This window comes from Genypterus blacodes, unplaced genomic scaffold (genome assembly GCF_046128005.1).
Source record: "Genypterus blacodes isolate CSIRO-AG114 ecotype Tasmania unplaced genomic scaffold, CSIRO-AGI_Gbla_v1 ptg000416l_1, whole genome shotgun sequence".
In the NCBI taxonomy this organism is placed as follows: Eukaryota; Metazoa; Chordata; class Actinopteri; order Ophidiiformes; family Ophidiidae; genus Genypterus; species Genypterus blacodes.
The window spans coordinates 40001-58964 of NW_027467188.1; the positions used below are offsets into that span (position 1 = coordinate 40001).

At 46.0% G+C, this 18964-nt stretch overlaps 1 protein-coding gene across 4 annotated transcripts in view; it reads left to right on the top strand.

Moving 5' to 3' along the window:
- Window positions 1-18964, top strand: part of col11a2 (collagen, type XI, alpha 2) — a 31537-nt gene that overhangs the window by 10427 nt on the left and 2146 nt on the right. The window contains exons 6-58 of one of the 4 annotated variants that reach the window (XM_076138904.1): window positions 1778-2992; window positions 4293-4412; window positions 5925-6140; window positions 7093-7146; window positions 7912-7953; window positions 8049-8111; window positions 8225-8299; window positions 8449-8535; window positions 8635-8691; window positions 9151-9204; window positions 9311-9364; window positions 9636-9689; window positions 9952-10005; window positions 10141-10194; window positions 10306-10350; window positions 10698-10751; window positions 10894-10938; window positions 11040-11093; window positions 11281-11325; window positions 11448-11501; window positions 11594-11638; window positions 11796-11849; window positions 12098-12142; window positions 12332-12385; window positions 12504-12611; window positions 12956-13009; window positions 13127-13180; window positions 13299-13343; window positions 13703-13756; window positions 13854-13898; window positions 14008-14061; window positions 14290-14343; window positions 14467-14520; window positions 14667-14864; window positions 15014-15067; window positions 15174-15281; window positions 15417-15524; window positions 15606-15659; window positions 15751-15804; window positions 16019-16126; window positions 16245-16298; window positions 16466-16519; window positions 16743-16796; window positions 16884-16937; window positions 17019-17126; window positions 17229-17282; window positions 17541-17594; window positions 17684-17737; window positions 17897-17950; window positions 18064-18171; window positions 18251-18304; window positions 18408-18569; window positions 18650-18703. In XM_076138904.1, coding sequence (XP_075995019.1) covers window positions 1778-2992; window positions 4293-4412; window positions 5925-6140; window positions 7093-7146; window positions 7912-7953; window positions 8049-8111; window positions 8225-8299; window positions 8449-8535; window positions 8635-8691; window positions 9151-9204; window positions 9311-9364; window positions 9636-9689; window positions 9952-10005; window positions 10141-10194; window positions 10306-10350; window positions 10698-10751; window positions 10894-10938; window positions 11040-11093; window positions 11281-11325; window positions 11448-11501; window positions 11594-11638; window positions 11796-11849; window positions 12098-12142; window positions 12332-12385; window positions 12504-12611; window positions 12956-13009; window positions 13127-13180; window positions 13299-13343; window positions 13703-13756; window positions 13854-13898; window positions 14008-14061; window positions 14290-14343; window positions 14467-14520; window positions 14667-14864; window positions 15014-15067; window positions 15174-15281; window positions 15417-15524; window positions 15606-15659; window positions 15751-15804; window positions 16019-16126; window positions 16245-16298; window positions 16466-16519; window positions 16743-16796; window positions 16884-16937; window positions 17019-17126; window positions 17229-17282; window positions 17541-17594; window positions 17684-17737; window positions 17897-17950; window positions 18064-18171; window positions 18251-18304; window positions 18408-18569; window positions 18650-18703 — 4818 coding nt within the window. The remainder of the gene's footprint in view (window positions 1-1777; window positions 2993-4292; window positions 4413-5924; window positions 6141-7092; window positions 7147-7911; window positions 7954-8048; window positions 8112-8224; window positions 8300-8448; window positions 8536-8634; window positions 8692-9150; window positions 9205-9310; window positions 9365-9635; window positions 9690-9951; window positions 10006-10140; window positions 10195-10305; window positions 10351-10697; window positions 10752-10893; window positions 10939-11039; window positions 11094-11280; window positions 11326-11447; window positions 11502-11593; window positions 11639-11795; window positions 11850-12097; window positions 12143-12331; window positions 12386-12503; window positions 12612-12955; window positions 13010-13126; window positions 13181-13298; window positions 13344-13702; window positions 13757-13853; window positions 13899-14007; window positions 14062-14289; window positions 14344-14466; window positions 14521-14666; window positions 14865-15013; window positions 15068-15173; window positions 15282-15416; window positions 15525-15605; window positions 15660-15750; window positions 15805-16018; window positions 16127-16244; window positions 16299-16465; window positions 16520-16742; window positions 16797-16883; window positions 16938-17018; window positions 17127-17228; window positions 17283-17540; window positions 17595-17683; window positions 17738-17896; window positions 17951-18063; window positions 18172-18250; window positions 18305-18407; window positions 18570-18649; window positions 18704-18964) is intronic. The other 3 variants (XM_076138905.1, XM_076138906.1, XM_076138907.1) reach the window with 3 other exon arrangements.

Consider the following 18964-nt stretch of genomic DNA (forward strand, 5'->3'; position numbering starts at 1 on the left):
CTCTCTCAGTACTTTGATGAGGGGCAGGATGACCATGAATACCCCTATTATTACGAGGAAACAACGGGCCCTCCCTCCTCTTCTCCGCCCCCCGGGGCCCCCAGTCAACAGGTAAAGAGGGAGCAAGAGAGGGAAAACACAAGGGGGGGTTTGACAGAAGGATGGGGAACGAGGAACGAGAGAGGTATGAAGGCATGAAGGCAATGAGATGAGAGATCATGGACTCACTGAGGTTTGAGCACAAACCACACAAACACAAACTTAACACCTATTTCCTGTCTTTCATGCTGATGGTTTGCCTCTCTGGTCTCTCGTGTCTCCGTCCCTCCATCGTCGTGGTTACGCCTCAACACTCACACACGCCTCGGCTCCATCACACTCCATCCACTTTGCTCCTTGTCATGATTTTGTCCTCATGTCATTTACATGTTGCCATGTATGTATGTATGTTAAGTGTTGACATGTTGGGGGCACTGGGGCGGCTGTGTCTGTAAATATCAGCTGGTCAAACTACGCTAACAGGACATGAGTCTAATCAAAGTTTGAACAGGCATGTAAACATGCTGAGTGAGTGAGGCAGAGCATCTTCCTCTTCATCTGATCTGGGTCCAGTAGCCATAAAGGTTTAGCATTAACGTGCATGGAGATGTTAGCCTGTAGGCCTGTAGGGGGCTGTGTGCATGAGGAGAACACACAGGACAGTTTGGTGCCTCTGGTTGTGTCGTCCTTTGGGACAAACCCTGGTCCACCTGACGCCACAGCCTTGAGTCTCGTCCCTTGCATGGTTTCTGGGTCTTCTTTGGCGGACGTCACCGCATGCGCCTACGATATCGATTCATCTGTGTGTTCTTTGTCAACATGGGAATATCAGTGCACATGTGTTTTTCCTGGTAAATGCATTCATGGTTGTACGTCTGTTTGACATACATAACTCTCTCTTCATGTATGACCTCACTGTCTCAGGCCTGTTGGAGTTCTGTAGAGCTGATTTTAGGAGAATGCAGTCAGTTTGATCACCTGTTTGTTGACCTCAGTAGTTTTTCTCTTTGCAATATTCTGGTGATATGTTTGTCTGTTTGTTTATGTTAACGTGCACGTGTGTCTTCATTCATAGTAGTCCTTTAATCATGTAGTGGTTCTGTATTTAGTCCAGACTAATGTACATTTGCATGCCTGCCTTGCATCCAAGCTTCTGCCTCTGTAGCAACGTTCTCTCCCTTGCTGTTGGACCCCTCAGTGCATTCATAGAGTGTGTGTGCTTGTGTGTGTACACAACGTGTCAGAATAGAGTGTGTGTACAGTGTGTGTGTGTGTGTGTGTGTGTGTGTGTGTGTGTGTAGAGCGATCGCACCCTCAGTGCCTCTGCCAAACTACAGGCTCCAGTTCTAATTAGCACAAAGATGCTGCTTTGTCATTTAATATGGAGAATGGCATTACTGGAGAAATCAGCTCAAATCACCACAAACCAGTAGAATTCAGATGATTCAAAGAATGGAAATGTCTGTTTTGGTTGAATCCCATCTTGATACTTTTGAACTCTGCTGTATCCAGTAATGCCTGAACAGTCTCAGTAATCATCCAGCCTGAGCCATCTTTATGTCATTGTTTCTCAAAACATCCACCTTTGTCTTTCTCTCTTTCTGTCCATCCCTTGTTTGTGCTTCCGTCCCCTCCCAACCCTTCCATATTATTTGTCTTCCTCCACTCCCTGTCTTTGTCAATATGCACCTTCACACACTAAACAACACCTCAACCAACCGATTCACACGGATAATAGAAGAAGGCTGTCAATGGAAAAGCAACCCCGACTAAATCTGCCCCTGTCAAACCCAAACCCGCTCCAGCTAAGCCGGCCAAGTCTGCACTGTCCAAACTGGTCGTTAAGCCACCTATGCCTACCAAAGCTCCCAAGGCTCCTAAACCTGTCAAAGCAAAGCCCACTGCAGTTGAGGTCCTCCTGTCAAAGATCAAACCAACTGCAGCAGCTAAGTCCAAAGCCAAAGCCGCTCCAACTAAGAACAGCAAGCCGGCCGCTGAGAAAAAAGCAAATGGTGCAGCTAAAGCCAACGGTAACGGAAAGGCGGCCACAGCCAAAGCTAAAGTCAACGCTAAAGCTACGGCTGAGGCGAAGCCCACAGCTCAGGCCAAAGCCAACGGAAACGGCAAAGCAGCAGCCGAGAAGAAAGTCAATGGTGACGGCAATGGAAAGACCTCAGCAGACAAGAAGGTCAACGGGAATAGCAAAGTTACCGTGGTAACCAAAACTAATGGTAAAGCTGCAGCAGAAAAGAAAGTCAATGGCAAAGCTACTGTTGAGGTTAAAGAAGTTAAAGTCAAAGTCAATGGCAAAGTGGAGAATAGGGTCAATGGTGAAGCTAAAGCTAGTAGCAAAGTCGTTACTGTAGTTGAAACTAAAGTCGTCGGTAACGGCGCCGCAAAAACAGAAACCACTACGAAAACAAAGACTGAAAAAGTTGTTAAAGTAGAAAAGACTGTGGTCAGTGCAGCAAAATCAGCTGCCAAAGTAGAAGCTACCAAGACCCCCAAAGCCACCAAAGCAGTAAAACCTGAGCCTACCAAGGCCGCAAAACCAGAACCTACAAAGGCCGCCAAACCAGAACCTACCAAGGCAGCAAAACCAGAACCAACCAAGGCAGCAAAGGTTGCCACCACCAAAGCTCCAGCAGCAAAGACAGAGGTCAAAGCAGAAGTCAAAGAGGTTGTTAAAGTTAAAACTGTGGTGGCCAAAGTCCCTCTGGTCAAATCAACAGAGAACAAAGTAGTGAAGACTGTGGTCCAAAAGACTTCCATCCCCACCAAAGTAGCAACCACGTCCGCCCCAGTCCGCCCCACTCCGCCCAGACCCACCAAAGCCAAAGTGGTGCTGGATATTAATGTCAAATCCCAGCACAGACCTTTCCCCCCCTTTGGCAAGACCGTCCTGAGTGGAACTGGAGTACCTGCGAAGAAGGTTACCAGCGGTTATCAACAGGTACAACCTAAAGGCCCGTGACTGGTTCACGGTGTCCAGAGCTGTATGTTCCATCTGTCTCATCGGCTTATCAGAATCCTCCACCATCCAAGGTCTACAACAACGTCTGACCACTTTAGGTTTGGTTAGCTGGCGGCCAGATGTTGAGGTAGATCCTGGATGGGGGACTATCTGGTCTTCAGGATAGACGTTGGGTCATTCCAGCCTGGACCTTCTCTCCTCTGTTTGTATATCATATGATCTTCAGGATCACTCCGCCCTCTCTATATGATATGAGACAGACTGTCACACTGCAGCATGGCTAACTGGACAGTCTGACTGATCTTTATTTCACCTCATCCTCCACTTCAAGCTGCTCAACTGGATCAGGGGGGACCTGTTAATGTACCAGACAAGTGAATGAGCATGGACACACAAACTAAACCTGAGAAAACCCACTTAGCATGACATCACAGACAAACACACATCACAACACACATCACAACACAGCATCTCCATCACTGTGTTGTTTTCTCTCCTTGTTTTCCTGAAGTGTTTTCTCTCTTTGTTTCTGGTCGTATTTTGTGTCAAATGTGAATGAAGCAGCCTCACAGAAACTAGGATGCAAACTTTACACTCATCTGAGCTTACAGATTTCATTAAGCACACAAAGAGCAGAGGTGTGCCATGTTTCACTGGTGCAGTATACAGTAGGTTAAAAATGTGTACCTTCAAGTAGTACAATTAGCTCCTAACAGGTTCATATCTGGTCTACTGAGGCTGTTAGAGCCTGGAACTATTTCACACATACACATTCTAACGTGAAGTTCAACCTGCTCTCCGTGGTTCTGTGAGGCTGTCCTTTGGTTGTCTGTCTGTTTTCTGGTCTCGGGTGAACCTAAACATCCTGAAGCATCAGGTCATGATGCCTTGATCTCCAGGGATGATAGAGGCTCTCAGTCCCGCTTCCATAAAGAGCAGACCTCTCACCCATCTGTCGTGCCATTGTGAGCTTTTCAAGCGATAAATGTTGAACGATACAACAAAAGAAATCTCAGCCCAGTGGTCTTGATGACTCCCTAAATCTTCTCACATATATGAAAAGATTTATAGTCACTGAGATTCTGAATCTCCCTGAAATTTCTTTTGTAACCAAACTTGAAAATGTGAGTTGCTTGGCAACCACCATTTTATGATATGTTTCATCCTTTTCCTTTAACTCATCTTGTACAAGCAGACTTTGACCTAACCGAGCTCTCCCAATCAAATCTGCTTACTTCCTCCCTGCTCCCCACCATTTCCTGTCACCTTGACCAATCAGGATGTAGATACTGAATATTCCGAGGCTGGCCACACCCCTACAGAGACTGAGTATTTCTTTGAGGAGACGCTGCCACAGCCAGATGGTGAGGTGATTGCACAAGAAGAAACTACTTTCCAGGTAAAACAGGAAATGCACACAAGTCAGTGACATCAGTGGCTTAAACAGACGCTAATTAGTAGTGAGATGGCAGGAAGTGAGCTTCATATGTGGTGGTGAGCCCAGTCTGTGTAGGTTAACTCAGTAGTCACAGTCACATCTTCATTAACTCTTTCTAACCACATTCCGTTGGCACCTTTGTCACGAGACGAGACGTAATTAGTTTCAAAGAAGAGTGCAGCACATTCATCTCTTTGTGTCATCAAACATTTTTATGTGGCTCCCTTCTTCTCTAACAGCAAGATCCTGTCTTGTTCTCATCTCAAGGTCCTCACTTGATTAACGATCTTGAAATAAGAGCAAAAATCTTGTGGAAAAGGGAGTCGCACAGAAATATTTGATCTGTTGTGTTAAACAGAGCAGCAAAGGTGAATGAATGGAATGCGTCCTTGTTTGAAAACGAGCGACTGAACTCTGAGAACACAGCACACACGCTTCTCTCAGTTTGGTCATGACACATGTATGTTCTTGTCACCATTTTATCTTTATTCAACCTTGATGACTTTGTTATTGTTTTGACTATTTAATGCTAAGAATGTTTGTTAGCAGCGTTATTTGTAATTTCGGCTACAAATGAAATTGTTTTCAGTTATTTACTTGTTTTAGACATTCTAAGATAACTCCAATGGATACATGTAGACGTTTTTAAATAATGGTAAGTAAACATCATGTAGGATTGCTTGGCATCGCATAGCAGCAGCTTGTTTTCACAAAGTGTTTCATATCAGTCGTATGAAGTCAATCGCTGAACTGAAATATGAGCTTCAAGACGTTTGGCTGTTCATCCCAAAGGCTTCTTTAGTTCCAACGACTATGAACATGCCACCATGAACATGCCACCTGTTCAGCCAGCCATCTGATTTCCACACTCCTCACTGAGCGTGGCTCAGCTGGTGTTGCTGCTCTCTGCAGGGGGCCCTACTGGCTTGGGGGCGAAGCATGGAGGGACTCTGTGTTTGGTGCTTTTCGTGGCTCTTAAACAAAACCTTTTGGATCAACAGGAAATGACTTCAGGCCAATGTTACAGTCCAGTGATTGCACTTCCTGGATGATTGAGATGAACCTTCAAAGTAATATCAGTCTTGTGTGTTTTAGGACATTTAAACATCTGAACATGTTACACTATTTCAGCCTAGAGCCCATTTGGAGAACACACAAGCTGATAAGGATGAATGAGGATGGAAACACATTTATACTTCAGTCCACACAGTCTGTCCATAGTGTGTTTGTTGTCTATCCCTGTGTCACTCTGATTTGATGAAGGTAAGACTCACTTTTTCTTGTATGTATGCCCCCGTCTTCCTCTGCTCCTCCTGTCCTTTCACTCCCTCTCACATCTTCCTCCTGACAAATCTCACTTTCTCTCAACATCCTCTTCCTCTCCACGTTCTTTCATTTCCTTCCTCTGCTCCTTCCCTCCGTCCTATCCTCTGCTCCTTCTGTCCCGTCACGGCCACCATTAACCCACCCCAGCCCCCCATGGAGCCGACGCTGGTGGGGGAGGAGGTAGATGCCATCAAAGCGGGCGGTGAGGCTGAGGAGATCTTCACTGAGGAGTATGTGACTGGAGACGTGGGCATGAGGGAATACGACTATTCCTACAGGGACTACAGTGAGCCTTTAGTGGAGACTGGGGAGGTTGAAGCCAACATGGGCCCCGTCCTGTCCGCCGTGACAGATGAGGGAGGCGTAAGTTGTTTTGCTTCAGACACAAAAAATAAAAATCCCATGTAGCTTCATTTCAACCCGCTTGGATCCTGGTCTTGGCCTGATGTCCTCTCATGATTAGTTTGAGTTTGCCGTCTCTCACTCGCTGACATTCTGGAGATACTTGGTGTTCATCTGGTCTGTAGGTCTTTTAATAGACCCTTGGAAAATGTATAAACTTTGAGCATTGGTAGGATTTTGGCTCAGCCTGTCACTAAATGCTGCTTTACAAATATTCATCAAGTTTCCTCCAGCTAACCTACAAAATGAATCTCTCACATTGCCCCCCGAGTACAAATAGTCGGAAATACGGCAGAATAACGTAAAGTTTGCCCGTTTAGTGTGAGCAGAGCAGTGTGTCTTTACAGAGTGTATCTGCTCTCTGATGGACACTCAGGTCTGTAGGTTTCACTGTATTCCAGGCAAGCTCAACTGATCACAGAGAAACATGGATTTGAAAGCTTTTCAAAGGTTTAAATGACCAAGATCTGGACCTGCTTCTCTGGTTGAAATGGGATTTGATCTCATATGTGTACAGTCAGCTGGTCCGACCTATATATCAGTGCTGTACATATAGAGGCATTCACACCTGCAGCAAAGGAGGATTTGCTGTGTCGTTTGTGCTGAATGCCTTTTAGCTCTGTGTGTCATTTAAAGCAGCTTTAGATTAAATGCAGTATTAACGGACAGTTTGGAGATCTGGAGTCATCGGAGTTTGGATGAAGGCTTATGCCTCCTAACAGGTTGTAATATGATAACTAAAGGTTTTAATACGAGTAAAGAAGAATGGAGATATGAATTCATCTGTGTGTGAATGTGCATCTACCTGTCTCTACCCGTCATTCTGTGTGTGTGTGTGTGTGTGTGTGTGTGTGTGTGTGTGTCCTTTGCACTGACCCTGCTGTGTTGTTGGCTACATGTGTGTTTTCCTCAGGCTGCCATCAGAGGTCAGAAAGGAGAGAAAGGAGATCCAGCCGTCCTGGAGCCTGTGAGTTTGTGTTTTTTACCTTTACCTTTTCCTTCACTTTTGCCAGTGAGCAGGGGTATGGACCAAAACAAACGGTTTGAGGTTCGGTTCTCTTCATGACATATGCGCTATGTACATACAAACAGACATACATATAGACGCACTTTCACCACGGTCCCTAACTGTGAGGGACAGATCCCCACTTCAGTCTGCAGTCTGTGTCAATGATTGCTTGATGAGATGAAAACACTACCCACCACTGTCTAACGTCAACACACTTTACCATAGCGCATTTGGCTCACACACACACTCTTGGTACTCACGCTGCACCACACATATACAATCTTTCCAGGAAAAACACGCTGCATTTTGGAGCGAGTGACTTCCTCCCCAGCCCCCACAGGGCGGCTGTGGAACGACCATAATTACCCCAAAACACCGCAGACACAACACCTCCACCATCATGTGGAGCTCCTCACATTCTTGTACATTTAAATAAAGCACTGCTTCTTCTCATGAGACCAAACTGCATCTCAGTCTTGATGACTGCAGCACAAATGTAAAGGGTTTCAAAGTTAGGCTCAGGGTCAATCAGACAGACTCTCATGTGCACTATGACACATGTGTGTGTCTGTCACGTTGTGTTCAAATGCAGCTTCAATTGGTTGAAAAAGTAAAATCAGGACTTGAGTCAGGAACAAAATAGCTGATTTGATTATTTTCAGACTAATTACTTTGATCAACTGTATGGTTTCTCTTGTGTTCTGACTCTGTGGTCTCTTAAAGGGAATGCTGATTGAAGGACCTCCAGGACCTGAAGGACCTGCTGTACGTACAGTAGACGCTGCTACTTGCCTCTATTGAAAACACAATCAGGCCGTGCAGCATATTTATCTCTTTCCACATCTTTCTGTCTTTTTCAGGGTCCCACTGGCCCCTCTGGATCTTCTGGACCTCCTGGCTCTGTCGGTGACCCCGGTGAGAGGGTGAGTCTGATGCTGTCATGTCTTCTACTCTTGTAATTTGTAATCCGTCTTAAAGGAGATAAGAAATAATGTGGATCTTAATAGACAGTCAAGTTTCTCTCTCCTTCCTGCAGGGCACTTCTGGTAGACCTGGTCTGTCTGGAGCTGATGGAGTCCCTGGACCACCTGGTACTTCTGTCATGCTGCCTGTGAGTCACCTTTTAACTTTGACCCCTGGTAACATTAGAGTGTGGTATCATCTGCATAAAGGTGCCCCCCCCCCTCCAATCACCTTACAGTCCTGTTTAGATGAGTTTCCTGGGATCATAAAGTGATTTCCTTTCTTTTCTTTTTTCAGTTCCGTTTTGGCCAGAGTGGAGGAGAAAAAGGACCGTCGGCCTCTGCACAGGAGGCCCAGGCAGCGGCCATCTTGTCTCAGGCCAGGGTAAGTCATCAATGCAACAGGACATTGTCTTTTGCTTCCTACCTCATCATTACGAGCCGCCTCTCATTTGAATGAATCTTGATGTCTGTCTGTCTGTAGATGGCTCTGAAAGGACCTCCTGGACCAATGGGATTCACTGGACGCCCTGGACCTCTGGTAGGTCACCTGTGTTCCTGAATGACCTGTGTATAGAAAGTCAGCTTGGCCACTTTGATTGGCCCTTTGACTCTGCAGCATGTTGGCATGAACACGTGACATGTCAGACACACTCAGACAGTATGAGGTCAGTGATTGGCTAATGTCTGTGTTTCTAGCTGAGGTGTGATGTTTCTGATCAATCTGTATGATCAGCAGTGGGAGAGTCGCCTCCCCTCCTCCTGTCCAGTTTCATCGTGTTGTAATATTTTGGGATTGAACATTTACTGAACTTTATCTAAACCTGTTAACACATTCAGGGAAAGATTCCTCGTTTACAAATGCACCAAGATTAAAAGAATGAATGTAAACAAACAAGAACCTTCCTTTGACAGGACAGCAAGTCAATCAGAATGACATCATCAAAATGACCTCATTAACTGTACGTATAGCTTTGATGCTGACATTTGTGTTTTTCAGGGAAATTCAGGAAGTACTGGTCATAAAGGAGAAGGTGGAGACCCCGGCCCTCAGGTAAGACACCAGATCTGACCTTTGACCTCACATTAGAGACCTCACACAAAAACACATACAGATTTATATATATGTATAATTCATCACAGTCCACTTTGTTTCTCAGGGCCCCAGGGGACCTCAGGGATTGATGGGACCTCCAGGCAAAGCAGGAAGAAGAGTGAGTATGATGAGTCGCTGAGCTGCTGGAGTAACAACCTCTGTCTTATTGTACAGAAAAACAAATGTAGACAGCAAAACATGAGCAGAAATAGTTCCTACAGGTGCATCAGGTTACATTATCATCATGTTTTGGGATAAGTAGTGCAGGCCTGTCTACACCTCCTCCTCCATGTCCTTAGCATGTCCAGTCACAAACAGCACATGGACACATCTAATTCATGTAGCATGATGACTTGACATGATTTCCCGATCCCACTCTTTCTTCGCAGGGTCGAGCTGGAGCTGATGGTGCCAGAGGAATGCCAGGAGAGTCCGGATCCAAGGTGACCTCACACTGTCTATGCTTCCTTCATTGTACGGCTCTCTGTCATGTGCCAGGCTGCATTCTGCCATTTTTGAAATTTGAAATTGTAAAGTTAAGTACTAATTGTTTCTACTTTCTCCAATGCAGTAACCGTGTGTGTGTGTGTGTGTGTGTGTGTGTGTGTGTGTGTGTGTGTGTGTGTGTGTGTGTGTGTGTGTGTGTGTGTGTGTGTGTGTGTGTGTGTGTGTGTGTGTGTGTGTGTGCGTTTGTTTGTCTCTCAGGGTGATCGTGGGTTTGATGGACTTCCTGGTTTGCCTGGTGACAAAGGACACAGGGTGAGTTTAACGCAAATAAACCAATAAATACACAATCAAATGTACTGCAAACGCATCACATCAAGCAACAAAACAAAGAGTCAACAAAACGTGTTAGAGTAAGTGTTAAGTGTAAAAGTATTTTTGTCTTTTTAGGGCGATCCAGGAGTATTGGGACCCCAAGGACTAGGTGGAGAAGACGGAGAAAGGGTACGAGGACACGAGAGGCGAACCTCACCTGTTCTCTCTTTTTTTACATCCACTTGTGTCGGTCAAACCTCCATTTTTCATCCTTAACTTGTCATTTCCTTGTGTTTCCAGGGAGACGACGGAGACATCGGACCCAGGGGTCTGCCAGGTGAACCAGTGAGTGTTTCCATGACGACACAGCTGATTTTTAAATCTCCATTGTGTCCATGCATGACACTACAGTACATCTGTCATCATCACTGTACAAAAGTACTGTATAAAGTATAGAATAGTATCGTAAGTACATTAGTACAGTCGTCACCGAAGGTTCAGGTTACAATTTACTGTATTACAAAAAGAGCTGCAATGAGAGAAAAGGTTTGTTAGATTTTTCTCACAGCTACATGTAACAGTAACTACATATTTTGTTATCAGTTTTAAGTTTATTTGCAGTTTCCATGTCTGCTGATTTCTAACCTGCGTCACAACGTCACCTGACTTTACGACTGTGTGTGTGTGTGTAGGGCCCCCGTGGTTTGCTGGGACCCAAAGGTCCTCCTGGAATCCATGGACCTCCTGTAAGTAAAAACAACCCTTTCACACCTGACTGATTTAGTCCCATACTTTTCTTCTTCCCCTTGTTTCTACGCTCAGTTTTTGGAATGTCTGAATATAGCAGCAGTACAAGTTGTTCACAATCTCAACCTGTCTTGTTCTCAGGGTGTGCGAGGAAACGATGGACCCCACGGTCCCAAAGGAAACCTGGTCAGTGTCGCCAATCCTGTTTGACTTCCCTCCCTCTTCTCCGCAATCTGTCCTGCCGTTTGCTTTTATCATCTCTTCATCTTCTCAATGTCCGTTTCCAGGGTCCCCAAGGTGAACCAGGACCTCCAGGACAGCAGGGGACTTCGGGAACTCAGGTGAGACACGAGAGACGCGACTGTGACAAGGACGTGTTCTGTCTTAGCTCTTCTCTTTAACAGAGTTTTTAGTTGCCTAGGTAACAGATGCGTTTATGCCATGTAGTGAGAGATAATCAGTGTATGCATGTGTGTGTGTGTGTGTGTGTGTGTGTGTGTGTGTGTGTGTGTGTGTGTGTTTTCACAGGGAATGCCGGGACCTCAGGGAGCCATCGGACCCCCGGGAGAGAAGGTAAGAGGCCTTAAAGTTTCCAGATATATGGCTGACCGGGCCGAAGATAGAAAGCACTTCCACACCTTCTTATAACATATTATGATGAGATGAGATACATGCCTGTTGGTCATCTCCTCCAGGGCCCCACAGGTAAACCAGGTCTACCAGGGATGCCAGGAGCTGACGGCCCTCCTGTAAGTGCCTCTGTTTACTTTGCTTACAACTGGATTCAAATGATTTTTCCTGCGTCAGATTCCTTCTTAACCTCTATGTCGTCCCTTCTCAGGGTCACCCAGGTAAAGAGGGACCTGGCGGGACCAAAGGAAACCAGGTGAGCGTCAGTCTCAGCACAATCACACCACAGCAGCTCCATCTTTGTTGCCAAGGTCCATCTGGGGCTACATAGAAGTACTCAGTCAACAAATCAGTCAATCTCTTCATTTCTTTGTGGTTTTGTAAATTAATTCTCTGCCTTTGACCTCCTCCAGGGTCCCAACGGTCCTCAGGGAGGTATCGGCTATCCTGGGCCTCGTGGCATCAAGGTCAGTAGAAGATTCTTGTTTTGTCCCTTTAAACCCCAAAGAACAACTCTGAGCAACATTTCTGTCAAATTTAGAAACCTGTTGTTACCATGACAGACTGTTTTCCTCTCACTGTCAGACGTGGTTTGGAGTATTTTTACATCTTTTGCATTGTTTCATGCAGAAATTACACAAGCTTTCCTTATCCCAAATATTCTGTAGCACCTCAGCATTCCATGCATTCTAATGTTAAGCTGCTCTGATCGCAGGGTGGTCAAGGAATCCGTGGACTGAAGGGCCACAAGGGAGAGAAGGTGAGCCATTCCTGACTGAACGCCGCTTCAATACGCATCATTCATGCCACAGTTCCATACTTAAAATATTTACACTCATATTTTTAAAAGGAAGTTAAAAAAAATGAAACCCTAAAATGTAAAGATAACGATTTGATTTGTGTTTTCCTGTGTGTATTTATTGACTGATTTGTTTATTTGTCCTTCTAGGGTGAAGATGGTTTCCCTGGAATTAAGGGTGATTTTGGTTCCAAGGGAGATAGGGTAAGAGCGGATTATTGCTCAATGGTTGGTCAGACGTTGGCTTCTTGATGGTGATAGTTTTAGTTTGCTTGGTTGGTTGGTTGATTGCGTCTTTGTATCCTTGTTCTGGCGCTGACAGGGTGAGAGTGGAGTCTCGGGGCCCAGAGGAGAGGACGGCCCAGAAGGACCAAAGGGTCGTGTTGGACCCCCTGGTGAGCTTGGAGCCCTTGGACTTGTTGGAGAGAAGGTAGGACAACATCTACATCATACACGTGTCTAACATGCAACAGGCCACAGCTTAATTGGTCATGACATCATTTCCTGTTTCTTTATCGTAACCTTTCATCTGCAAATGTCCAAACATGTCCCAGCATACATACAGGACATTGGTCAGTTGTCCATGACACCATGTTGCCCTGTTGTGGTGCAGAAAAAACAGGACTGACAGTAGAAGTTAAACAATTGCAGTGGGCAGTGTTGTAGCGCCTCCTGGTGGCTGGAAATGGGCTCTTATTCACAGTCTGAGGTCACTACTGCGTGCTTGTGTTTGACTCCATCTTCATCTTAAATGGTGTGGACGTGTGATTTCAGGGTAAACTTGGTGTGTCTGGACTTCCTGGCTATCCTGGAAGACAAGGACCCAAGGTCAGAGCAAACACACACATTCCATCCCCATCATCATTCATTCATTCATCTACCTCCACCCTCATCCGTTGTCCTGAATGAAGTTAATCTGACGTGGTTTGGATCTTTGTCTTTCAGGGATCTCTCGGTTTCCCAGGATTTCCAGGCTCCAACGGCGAGAAGGGAACAAGAGTAAGTCTGTCATGATAAAGAGACATTAGTCACTGTGTAATGAGGAGGAATCATTATTTAATTTGACTAATTTGACTGTCCTGTGCTTTTCTGAATCTGTGATCCTGTTCTTTTCCAGGGTCTGAGTGGGAAAGCAGGACCAAGAGGACAAAGAGGACCAACGGTACCATTTCGAATCCATTCATCAGTTGTCATGTCCATGAGTTCAGTTGGTGTCACACTTTGACGATGAAGATGTCCTAAGAGATCACATGAGCAGTAGGGAAATTATAAACAAGATCCAAGAATAAAAGTCTCCAGACAAGTGTGGATGTCGCTTGTACGAGGCAGAACATAAAACATCCCATTTCACTCAGTGTGCACAGCAGTCCTGCAGCAAGGGAGAGTAGAAGTGTATCAGTGATTTCAAGATGGACCAAAATGAAAATAGGAAAATGGTTATCTGGGTTATATTGTGTAACCGCTTCACTGTCTTTAAATATGAGTCTAATCACAGACGTCTACTGTGTGTGTGTCTGTCAGGGTCCCAGAGGACAGAGAGGACCGAGGGGGTCCACAGGAAAATCAGGAGCTAAGGTTTGTCAGTGCCTTTAGTGTTAGGAACCATTTTCAAGACCACTCCAAAGAAAAGGAACCATTATCTATTCTAATATGTTTTTATTTTGTTTATTAGGGAACATCTGGAAGTGACGGACCTGGAGGACCACTTGGAGAAAGGGTAAGCTAGCAAACAAGCTGTTAGCTACAGAATAATACTCAATATTACTGGGAGTCTGAATGACCCCATCGGTCCCCTGACATGATGTGATCTTGATTGGTTTCTACAGGGTCTGCCTGGACCTCAGGGGGCCAACGGTTTCCCAGGACCAAAGGGACCTCCAGTAAGGAGAACACTTGAATAACTTCACACACTGAGAGTAAAAAGCGATCACAACAAAATGGTGTCACATTGATCACCTCTGACCATCCTTCCTAAATTTGACTATTTGAAATTTCATCTGGATTAAAATCATCAAAAAGGTTTTGAAGTTTCAGTAAAACTTCATCTTGATGAGAAAACACATTCACGAACATTTGCAGAGTTAAGTGATGATTGCTGCTTCACACAGGGACCACCAGGGAAGGACGGACTGCCTGGACACCCTGGACAGAGAGGAGAAGTTGTACGTTTCATGATTTGTTCCTTTTTTCTATATCATATAGGATATTGAGTATTGATTTATTTGATTCCAGGAAGTGACGCTGTTTGATTATTGATTATGGAAACTTTTTTTTTTGGCCTTCAGGGTTTCCAAGGAAAGATGGGTTCATCTGGACCTCCTGGAGTTGTTGGACCTCAGGTGAGTTTCATTGTGGATAAGTTGCATCTCCACGCTCACTTCTTCCTCATATCTTCACCTTCATCGTCATTCCACCTCAACCTCTCTCTCCTCTGCTTTCTCAACTTCAATCATCTTCCCCTCCATCCACCACTTCATCTTCTCAGGGTCCATCAGGAGAGACTGGCCCCATGGGTGAGCGAGGCCACCCCGGACCCTCAGGCCCCCCCGGAGAGCAGGGACTTCCTGGTTCATCAGGCAAGGAGGGCACTAAGGGAGATCCTGGACCATCAGGAGGTCCCGGAAAGGACGGGCCCCCAGGATTGAGAGGCTTCCCTGGGGAGAGAGGACTGCCTGGGACCCCCGTGAGTACAATGGAGACAAAAATACAACAAAGGTGTTTGGATGTCAGGACCTCCCAGAAGGTTCAGCCTTGACGTCCTCTTGGGACGCCAAATCAAGTGCAGGTGCTCTGTTAAGTTAGAAATTAACCCCTTGTTGTCTTATATTTCAGGGAGGTGGAGGACTGAAGGGAAGTGAAGGACCTGCTGGACCTCCTGGACCTGCTGTACGTTCCTCCCAGTATCAACATTAACTAATGAAATGAACAAAGCCCAGTCAGGTCTAGATCAGCTGTCCATCTCATCCTGCATTATGCTGTTGCTTCTGTCTAGGGGTCCCCTGGTGAGAGGGGACCAGCTGGCACCGCAGGACCCGTCGGACCTCCTGGCAGACCTGGCCCTCAGGGGCCTCCCGGACCTGCTGGAGAGAAAGGAGTTCCTGTGAGTATTCTACAGATAAAAAGCTAATATTGGCAGACACAAGCAAGAAGGTTGTGGGTTTGAATCCCCTGGTCCTTTCTGTCATGCTTGTGAGGTTTGAGATTCTTCCTCTGAATCGCATTCTTGCGTCCTCAGGGTGAGAAAGGTCCCATTGGCCCAGCGGGTCGTGATGGAGTCCAGGGTCCTGTGGGTCTGCCAGGCCCTGCCGGATCACCTGGAGTACCTGGAGAGGATGGAGATAAGGTCGGTCAAACATCAGTGACAGCAGACTAACATCTGGAGTCTGAAGTCGTTTTGCTGCAACTTGTGTGTTTGTCACTGTAGGGAGAAGTCGGAGAAGCTGGACAGAAAGGAGCCAAGGGAGGCAAAGGAGAACATGTGAGTGAAACGTAACCTCAAAGAAGATAGCGAAGAAAAATTTGAACTTTATAATCTGACCGCTTGACCTTGTATTATCTCTTCTACCAAGGGTCCTCCTGGTCCACCCGGGCCCATGGGTCCAGTCGGTCAGCCTGGTCCTGCTGTAAGTATTAACCAGGGTTTTTGCTCCACCTGACGTACCTGTGTGACACCGCAGCAGAGCTCTGATCAGTTCATGTATGGTGGCCGTGTCTTTACTCAGCCACGTACAGCTAAACAACAGAAACAGAAGTTTACGATCCAGTCAAAGTCTCATTCATTTGTTTGATGATGTTGGTGTCGTTCTTCGTCTTTGTCTTTCTTCTTCTGTGGTGTAGGGTGCAGATGGAGAGCTGGGGCCGAGGGGTCAGCAGGGGCATTTTGGAGCTAAAGGTGACGAAGGATCCAGAGGATTCCCAGGAGCCCCAGGACCCATCGGACTGCAGGTACCAACCACAACAAATCACCAATATTCATTCCAGTCATATTGATTTATGAGTTCTTAAAAATGAATATTTACTGGCTGACCTGAGGGCTTTCATGTGTTTTGTTTCTGCCCTTCAGGGACTTCCAGGACCCTCAGGTGAAAAGGGAGAGACCGGAGACGTTGGACCTCTGGTGAGTTCAAACTTTTGTCAAGGTCAAAAACATAAATTAAAGTGTTAGAGAAGCTGAATATGAAGTAACTACATTCTTCCTCTTCCTGTCTGGTCTGATGGGAGGTTTGTTGATTTGTTGATTGAAGCTCCTGCATCATGACACTCTGAACCTGTGTTTGTCCGCAGGGTCCTCCAGGCCCTCCAGGACCCAGAGGCCCCGCAGGACCCAATGGTGCTGATGTAGGTATCTGGAGAAAAAAACGTCAGGAATTATTTTCAAAGAATTCAATCCTTTTAAATAAATGAAAATGAATTCTTTCTTCCAGTTTAATTAAAACAGAATATATAAATATGTACTGTAGATGTTTTAATGTATTTATAGTATATTTACTCTATAGAGTCAAAACTGACTCATCACAAGTCAGATGGTTGCAGTGAGTTTGAATGATTTTGTGTTTTTCAGGGTCCTCAAGGTCCTCCTGGTGGTTTGGGTAATCCTGGACCTCTTGGAGAGAAGGTGTGAAGCTTTAAATATCTGCTTCTCTATTAGTGTAATGATCTTTACAGTTCAGTTCATCCTCACACAGACCATGTTTCTCCACAGGGAGAGCCCGGTGAGGGCGGACCACCTGGAATCACAGGAGAGCCTGGAAAGAAGGTGAGAGGGCGAGCCAGCGTTTGACCTTCAGACTACCCAAGTTTACTGAGGAGTTAACGTCTCGTTCCATGTTTCTCTCAGGGTCCTCGAGGAGAGCGTGGAGAAAAGGGAGAGTCAGGACAACCTGGAACGGCTGGACCAGCTGGAGGACGAGGACGACCTGGAGACGACGGACCTAAAGGAAACCCTGTATGACTTACAAACAGACAGACAGACAGACAGACAGACGGCAGGAATGTACAGATCTCAGTTTAATTCATGAGTTTTGTTTCTTTGTTTGCCTTTCTCTAGGGCCCTGTTGGTTTCCCAGGAGATCCCGGTCCTCCTGGTGAGCTTGGACCCAGAGTGAGTATCAGCATTACTGATCAGTCTAACCTCAATGCAGCATCAGCATTTATATATTTGAAACATTGAAAGTGTTTTTTATTCATACTGTCACTTCTGAACTTCTACTTTATGTGAATCACTTCTTTCCATCATCAATGTAACTGAGTAAAGAACACAACTCAAACCTCTGTCATGGCCAAACGTTCTTCTCCCAAGTTGCCAGAGTATTGATTAAGATGATGAAATACCAATACCAGTGTTTCCGATCCCCCTCAGGGTCAAGATGGTGCTAAAGGAGAGCGAGGAGAAGATGGCGAACAAGGAGAATCTGTACGTAAACTTTTTATAATTCAAACATGTGAACTATGTATGTAAAATATCAGTCACATTGATTGTGTCTTCTACTCGTCCTGCTGCAGGGCTCCCCGGGACCCTCTGGTGAGAACGGACCTCCAGGCCCCCTTGGAAAAAGAGTAAGGCCACCCCCATCACCTGACAGGCTCCTGGTGCTGCTGCGATGCACCTGTAGAGGGCGTGGTTTACAAGTCACAAATTACAAAAGACAATAGAAATAACAACATGGAAAACTGTATAAAACATCTTTTTTAATGTGTATTTTCTCTATCATCCAGGGTCTTGCTGGAACACGAGGACCAGAGGGACGTCAAGGAGAGAAAGGAACCAAGGTGAGAAGCTGTGAAGCGTTTCTACCTCCCTAAGACTCTCAGCTCATCCTTTAAAGGCCGCCGTGTGTCTGAATAAATGGGAAATATCTTTCTTTCCTCTTTGTTCCCTCCAGGGAGACTCAGGCGCTCTCGGCCCCCCAGGAAAAACCGGCCCCGTCGGCCCCCAGGGTGTACCAGGAAAACCAGGAACAGAGGGTCTGCGAGGCCTCCCAGGAGCAGTGGTTAGTGACCATGTTGATTCTGATGACACAATGGACACAACAGTTCAGTATGCATCTAGTGATTTGTTTGATGTTTCAGGGTGAGCAAGGATCTCCAGGTCCTGCTGGACAGAAAGGACCACCTGGACCTCTTGTAAGACAACATTACCTTCTCATTCTGACATACAGGAGGTTCATGTAAATCGGCTGTGGATGTTCTAATCCTCCCTTTCCCTCCTTTTCCTGTCCACCTTCAGGGACCTCCAGGCTTGCCCGGTTTGCGTGGAGACCCCGGTGGCAAGGGAGAGAAGGGACATCCAGGTCTTATTGGTCTCATCGGACCCCCAGGAGAGCAGGGAGAGAAAGGAGACCGAGGTCTCTCTGGGCCTCATGGATCAAATGGACCAAAGGGAGAATCTGTAAGTCCATGCAGCCCATCAGCTGCTTCTCACTTTGGTACCATGGCAACTGATCTTGTTTCTTACCTGTGTTACCACAGGGAATGTCTGGAGGTACTGGACCCATCGGCCCTGCTGGTCCTGCTGGTCTGCCTGTGAGTTATCCTCAAACATGAACCACACCTTTCAAATCGCACACGATCCATCTGCTTGCATTCACATGTTCTGGATAGCTGGATGTGATTGGATGTCAGTAGGTCGTCACACATGCTTTGTCTTTTCATTCAACTCCTAATTCAAAATAACTCTATTGGGTGTGAAGGGGACAACGGGGGGTGGGCGTTTCTAACTTGTGGTTGGGCAATGATGTTAGAAGACTTTTATGAATCTGATCCTCGGTATCATCAAGTTTTATT